This window comes from Drosophila mauritiana, chromosome 2R, assembly GCF_004382145.1.
Source record: "Drosophila mauritiana strain mau12 chromosome 2R, ASM438214v1, whole genome shotgun sequence".
NCBI lineage: Eukaryota > Metazoa > Arthropoda > Insecta > Diptera > Drosophilidae > Drosophila > Drosophila mauritiana.
In genome coordinates this window covers 8,042,907-8,050,281 of record NC_046668.1, presented here as the reverse complement: position 1 = coordinate 8,050,281, position 7,375 = coordinate 8,042,907, and the positions used below count along the sequence as shown (strand labels likewise).

Sequence of the window (7,375 nt, the reverse complement as noted above, 5' to 3'; positions counted from 1 at the left end):
TTTTTTTTTTGCCTACTCCTGCTTAAAGTCCAGTGCTCAGATCGGCAAATTAAAATTGTTCAATCACAAAGTATCAAAAGAAATGAGGGAAAATCGACAGCACAGTGTGATCGTTTGACTATCGGTGATCTTTGCAATCTATCGAGAGTTCACACTGTGTTAAACATGACTTAGTCACTTTACAAGACCAAATTGTCGTTCTGAGTACTGGGCTTTACTTCATATATTTGTATAATATATGTATGTGTATATATATATATATCCTTTTATATTATTTTATTTATCAATAATTATTACCAATATCGTAGATCACCAAACTTGTTTAAAAAAATGTTACACGAAATTGTTGTTCTTGTTTTGCTTAATGCTTTTGTTGCTCATCTGCGGATATTTCGGTATCGGTTTCAGTTTGGGGACTTTGTTTCTGGGGGTCTAGGTCTAGACTTCTGCTCTGCCTCTCTGCCTCTCCATCCAAGTTTTTGCTCTGACTACGATCTTCGGCTTTGATCTTGATGAGTGATGCTGTAGTATCTATATAATTTGCGCTCTCTTTCCATATCTGCTATGTATATGCTTTGTTTCCGTATATGCCTATATTCATCTATCGTATGCTTTGCTCTATTCATAATCGTAAGTATTTATATATATATATATATGTATAGGTCTATGTACAGAGAAGTACACACTGGGGTTACACATAATTCTTCGCTAGCATTTATCGATAGGTAACGCTCGACTCCCGATCGATTGGGACTCCACCATATAAATTCATTAATCTGCCATCGATTCTCGCCTGATATTCGGGGTTTTTGTTTGCGAGCGAGTGTCTGCCTATATTGAGTTTTCAATTTGCTAAATTACATTATACGAGAATTGGGTTTTGCTGTTCGATTTATCATATATCATATATCTCTTGTTATTGTTATGTTCGCTAGATTTGTATAGAAAAAGTTGTCGAAGCTTTCCTTGCTATCCGATAGTTTCGTATTTGTATCTGTAAGTAGGGTACACGACGGCGGGGATAATATGATTAAAGTGTTACGGCAAATACTATAAGTAGATAGACCGTTAGTTCATGTTCTTAATCTCAGTTTGTTCGTCACTGCTGCTGCTGCTGTAATTGAGACTATCTAGGCTAACAATACGATACGTGGTAAGTTAAGTTAAGTAGTTAAAGGCAAACGTTTCATCCTCTATAACTGCAAATCGAGATCAAGATCGAAGGTGAAAGTGACCGGTGATCGGTGACCTACTAATCGAGTGACCAAGAAATCCACTCGTAGCGCTAGGAAATCGCTCCCAAAATGTCCGTTCGACTATGTGATATCTGGGGTTAGGCCACAGTTAACATGAGATTAGCGCTATCTCGACTCGGATATGTTGGCTTCCATCTAGCGTCAATGGATCGTAATTGAGTGGTATAAACTGGGGGCATCCAAAGGGTGTATCAGTGTTAACGTGTATTTGTGGGTGATTGTATTGTCAACGTGGTGTGTAATTTGTATGCAGCTTGGGTAGCCAAAGTGATGTGTCCTACGGTGAAGTTTGTTCGGTTTGATTTGTCGATAGTAATTGTTCTCGTGTTCTCAATGGTCTGGATATAGATTGATGATTACATTATATCGTTTAGTATGTGGTAAACTTTCATATATTATACAGCTTCTGTTATGCTTACATAACTAGACACTTATGTACACTTCTGTCGAGCATGAAGGTGTTGCTAACTTTTACTTTTTACTTGACTCGCGAACTCGTATGGCTTTCTGCCCTCCAGCTGCACCGTAAACCCGAGATTCCTGGTATAGGAACTTTGTGGGGAACTCAGTTGGCGAGAGAGGGGGGCGAAAAGCAGGACCCTAACTTATGTACACAAATCGAACGACTGCGAAACCGAAAAGAAAGCAGAGAGTGCAGCTCTATCGTAGTTTACTTGGTCGTTAATCGATTACCTAAAGGGTGGAGGGTGCTCTATCCATTCAACAATCGATCGTTCTAGAATGGGTGGAAGGATTCAAGGACAATTAAAGCGCTAGGGTCAGCTATCCTTCGTTCTTGGGGCTATGATATAGGCTTGCATGATATGATTGTGTTGTGTCTCTTGCTTCGTCTCTCGCTGAATGTCTTCGTGGTTGGTTTCATTAGTAACCGAAAGTCAAATGATATTCTAATGTTAGGCCCTAGGATTAAACGGATCTTAAATTTCCCATCTATCGATATTCTTGCTTACACTGGCAGTGATAACTCCATACTCTCTTCTACCTCCGTACAACATACTCCTTCCATTCAATTTCTACTTTCTTTTGGTTTAAATTATAGGAAACAAAAATACACTCAACCAAAGAAAAAACACTAGTTCATGCTAGTCAATATGTGGTACTCTATAGTTTGTACACATCTGCAACTATTCCTATATAGCTAAGTATGCATTACAGGGGCATAGGTCATTCATTCAACAATAACACTTTCGCACCTTATCTAGACCAAAAGCAACGTTTCGAGTGACCTGGACTAGAGTGGAACTACCGATCTACTAGAAGTACTATAGTACTCGTACTATGCGCATTCACAGCTGACTTGGGTAAAGCTTGCGTAGTGGACTCGATCTATTTAGTCGGGGGCTAAGGAACGTGGGGTATCGTGTAGATTTAACTAATTAAAATAGAGATTGCACTTGTTGTAGTTGACGTTCGAGTTTATTTTATCGATAATATCCATATTAGCTGAATGGTAGGTAGTGATCTTCCTTTGGGCTCTGTAGTGATAGTTCTTTGGTACACGGCTAAAGGCTAGGCAATATAATTTTATAATCGCAATAATTTTACATATGGTACTCGTATCTATATCATACTTGTATTATCTGTGGTCTATCAATTATTGCTCTACGTATTGTATCCGTATCTGTATCTGTATCTATACTTTTCCGATGCGAATGTCTTATGTACAGTGTGACTGATGGGCGAATGATGGGCGTAGGATGCTCATGTTTGACTAACTATAACAAAGGCTAGCATACATATATGTATATATATCGTCGATAATTGTAAGTGCATGCTGCACTTTGGGTCCAAAGCAGCACTCAATTAATGCAATTACTGCTCTGCCTTTCTTCTCGTTTCAATTTCAGTGCCATCTCACATACTAATGGGTGGGTCTTACAGAAATGTTACTAGGATGATGGGGATGGCGATGGGGATGCAGTGCCCGAGGACGTAGTCTACGTGCTGCAGCTCCGACCGACAGAGAGAAAGTGAAGGACAGGAGGACTCTCGAGTTGGGGTAATTGGGCTAAGAAGGACTTGGTGTTTTGGCTAACGATAAACTTTAAGTTGAGTTCGATTTTGAGTTCGAAAAGGATTGAGTTAGTGAGTTAGAGAGAAAGTTAAGAGAGTTTACAAAGTACGCTATACGAGCTGACTTTTAAATGCATCCACAATTTGAGTATAGCGGCAACCTAATTACACAATACACATAAATATCAAATAATATGCATTTCGCATTGCATTTACATGGTGTCATTTACAAATGTGTGTGTCCCTGTGTGTATCAGTGTGTGTAAAGAGTGTATGTGTGTGAGAGTCGTAGAAATACTGCATAGTTGGTATTGGTATCGGCATCGGTAGTATACAAAATAGTAGACAGTGCTTTTGGTAACTTCTTGCTGTTTTTGGTTTTCAATTATCGCTTTGGGTAAGTAGTACGTGTAAAATCCTTTTGCCTCATCTGCATCACTAGATGTGTGTATCTGTGGCCTTGCGAGAGCACTGTTTAGAAAAAGCTCTTCAAGAAGCCAGCTGGTCCAGCCTGAAATGGGATGTGGATCGGGGATTAGCCATATCCTTGGATACCTTTAACTTCATTCTAACTTACATCCTGCTGTTGCTGTTGCTGCGTTTGTGCTTGTTTGACTTTGGCTTGAGCGATCTTTAAGGCTCTAAAATAGGGATAATACGGAATGAATTCAATGGGTGTGCTTAAGCATAGTAACCACTGAGACACTCACTGTTGCAAATCCATGATGGTCTTCTCCTTGGCGTTCTGCTCCTCCTGCGACATTTGTACCAATTGCAGCAAACGCTCCGTTTCGGTTGCCGCCTTCTTGTGCTCCTCCTTTGTATTCTGCAGCTCCTTGACGCATCTGAAATAAAGTTACAACAATATATCAATTAATATCATTGTTTTATGGTTTTCATCGAATTCAGATTCTAAAAGATTTATCGCCTGTCGAATCTGTCCATGTCCGTTTGTACGTTTTTCTGTCCGTATAAACGTCAAGGTGTCCGTATTTTGAGGTGTCCGTATTTGCAAGTTAAGTTGCTTTATATTCAAGGTAGTTAACTATATCTTTTCTTTCATTGGTTTACGTAATACTGCGTCATTTGTTGTTATGCAACACTTACGCTTCCAGTTGCCGCTGCGTGTCCATGAGCTTCTTGTTCAGCTCGCCGGCTGCCGCCGCTCCGCCTCCCTGCGTCTGGAGGGACTTCTCCAGCTGGTCCATCTGCTCCTTGCGCTTGCGCAGCTGGACATCGAACTCGGCCATCTTCTTCTCCTTTTCCTCGATGTCCTTGCGCTTGGCGTCGATCTGCTTGCGCTGCTCGTCGATGATCTTGCGCTCGCCCTCGGTGGCCTTGGCCTGGTTGTCGATCTGCTTGCGCACCTCCTCCAGTTGCTTCTGTTGCTGCTCCAGCTGCTGGCGCTGCACGTCGGTGGCGCCTGCTCCCGCACTGGCAGCCTGCTGCAGTTGTTGCATCTGCTGCTGCAGCTGTTGCACCTGCTGTTGCAGTTGCTGCACCTGCTGCTGTGCCGTTTGGAGCTGTTTTGCCTGCTCCTGGTTGGACATCTGGCAGGGAGAAATGCGATTAATGGTTATATATTTGTTTGATGCCTTGGATAACCCACCTTGCTCTTCTCCAGCTCTGTGACCAGGAGCTCCAGTTGCTGCTGGAAGCGATCCCGCTCGGTGCACGCCACCTGGAGTTCTCCTCTGACCTTCTCCAACTCTTTAGCGTCCGCTCCGCCGGCACCTGCTGCGGACTGCTGCTGCGCCGCCTGCTGCGCCGCTTGCTGCGCCGCCTGCTGTGCTGCCTGCTGTGCCGCCTGCTGCTGCTGTTGCATCTGCTGCTGCATCTTCTGCATCTGGGCGTGCTGATCCTTGATGTGTTGGTCCATAAGCTAAACCATTTAAATGCACCGGAATATTAGTTTAGTTTATTGAGAATAATTGAATGAAGAAAACTTCAACAAAGATTGTTCAACACCCATTCAAAGTAACGTAATTTTAAACGCAATTACCAAATGATAATGTTAAGTACTTACATATTGACATAAAAAATGTGTGGAAATAAGTGATTTAATGTGTTAGAAAGTATCAGAATGTTTAGTTGTGTTAAGGACAAACTCCTTGTGCTCATTGTGTCCTGCAGTAATGCGCCCACATCGATCCTCACCTGAATGCGCTTGTGCATCTCCTGGGCGGCCTTGTCGGCCATGTCGGCGCGACTCTTCTCCTGCTCGATGACCTTGCGCCATTGCTCGATCTCCTCGCGACTCGCTCCTGCTGCCGCTGCAGCCTGGGCCTGCTGGGGACCGGCGGCTTGCAGGGCGCGCTCCGACTCCTGGAGCTTCTGCTGGAGGGTCTGGATCTCCTTTTGCATGGCCTGGATCTCGGCGGGAGAGGCTCCGGCGGGTGGAGCGGCGGCTGGCGGCACTTGGTGACCGTTGCGCAGCTTGCGGTTCTCCTCGCGCGTCTTCTGCAACTCGGCCTCTGCGTTCTGGAGCTCCTTCTGGAAGTTCATGAGGATCTCCTGGCTCTTCTCCAGTTGCAGGACCAGCTGCTCCCGCTCCATGGCCAGCTGCTTGACGTCTGACTCCAGCTTCTGGACGTGCTTCTCCAGCTGCGGATGGGGGGCAGCGCCAGCCCCACCGCTCCGGTTCGCTTGACGCAGGGCTTCCCGTTCGGCCTCGGCCTTCTCGAGGCGATCGTGCAGGCGACCGAGCTCAGCGCCCATGCGCTCGAACTCGATGCGCGTGGACTCGGTGTTCTCCTGCTGCTTGGCCAGATGCATTTGCGCCTTCTCCAGTTCCTTGGCCAAGCGACCGGCCTCCAGCTCGGTGGCGTCACGCGACTGCAGCGCCTTTTCAAGGCGATCCCGCAGGCGGTCGATCTCCTGCCGCTCGCCAGCGGACAGAGCGGAAGAGGAGGACGTCGACGCTCGGACCGGATCGCCGGGGCTCACCGAGGACTGTTGCAGGCGCAAACGATCGACCTCCTTCAGTAGCTTCTCATGCTTGTCGCGTGCCTTCTCCCGCTCGATGTGCGCCCGTTCCAGCTCGGATCGCTGCTTGTCCTGGTTGGCCAGCATCTTGGCCACTTCGCCCTTCGACAGCTCCAGCTGCAGGCTGGTCTCGTGCAGCTTCGACTCCATGTTCTGCACCTCCATCTCGATCTTCTCGTACTTGTCCTTGTACTTCTCGAAGGACTCCGATTCGTACTGCGATTTGCCGCGGATGGTCTCCAGTTCCATGAGCGTCTTGTCCAGCTTCTCGCGCAGCCGCTCGTTCTCCTCCTTGAGGCGTCGCGTCTCCCGCCCGAAGGTGTCCGTGTCCTGCAGCTTGCGCAGCTCCACCTGGCTCTTCTCGTAGCGGTCGCGCATCTTCTCAAGCTCTACGGCATAGTGGGCCGCCTCCTCCTTGGCGGCCTCCACGCTGGCGCTCGCCTTGGTCTGGGCGGCATGTGCCCGCTCCAGTTCGTAGGTGACCCTCTCCAGCTCGGACTGGAAGTGCTCCTTCTCGCCCTGGGCACGCCGAATGTCCGTTTGTAGCTTGTCGAAGCGATCGCGACTGTGCTCCAGTTCGCTGCGCGCATTGTCCTCGCACTCCTTGGCGCGGCTCAACTGGAGCGCCGCCCGATCGCAGGCCTCCTGCAGCCGAGTGCTCTCGTCCTGCAGCTTGCGCAGATCCTCGCGGGCCTTGCTGGCAGCCAGGCCAGATCGCTCCGCCTCCACCTCCAGGCGGGCTCTATCCGCTTCTGCCGTATCGCAGCGGGATTGAAGGCGATAGATCTCGTTCTGGGCCCGATCGTACTTCTCCAGCATCTTTTCGAACTCCTTGTTGGAGGTGTCCTTCTCGTCGATCAGCTTTTGGCTGGCGTATAGCGCCTTGTCCAGTTTCTCCTTGAGGATCTCGACTTCGGTGACCGCATCGTCGCGCTCCATCTGAAAGGAAGTGATAGGGGAAGACTGAGGGGTTAGGTCTGGGAATCGGGTTTGCAATGGCATGTAGCTACGGATTTACACAAACAGCCAATTGTTGTGATTTCTTAGTTCAGTTCTCATGCGGTTTTTCAAACAATATGCAGTACAGACAACGTATTTTA

The 7,375-nt window shown here is 47.2% G+C and overlaps 1 protein-coding gene across 14 annotated transcripts in view; it reads right to left on the bottom strand.

Annotated features, from left to right (window-relative positions):
* Positions 1-7,375, bottom strand: part of LOC117135514 (plectin) — a 37,218-nt gene continuing 29,843 nt past the window's right edge. For all 14 annotated transcript variants that reach the window (XM_033295764.1, XM_033295760.1, XM_033295762.1 and 11 more), the window contains 6 exons: positions 5,448-7,214; positions 4,900-5,172; positions 4,398-4,840; positions 4,001-4,135; positions 3,868-3,931; positions 1-3,801 (listed from right to left, as the gene is read on the bottom strand). In XM_033295764.1, the coding sequence (XP_033151655.1) occupies positions 3,766-3,801; positions 3,868-3,931; positions 4,001-4,135; positions 4,398-4,840; positions 4,900-5,172; positions 5,448-7,214 (2,718 nt within the window). In that variant the 3' untranslated portion in view covers positions 1-3,765. The remainder of the gene's footprint in view (positions 3,802-3,867; positions 3,932-4,000; positions 4,136-4,397; positions 4,841-4,899; positions 5,173-5,447; positions 7,215-7,375) is intronic.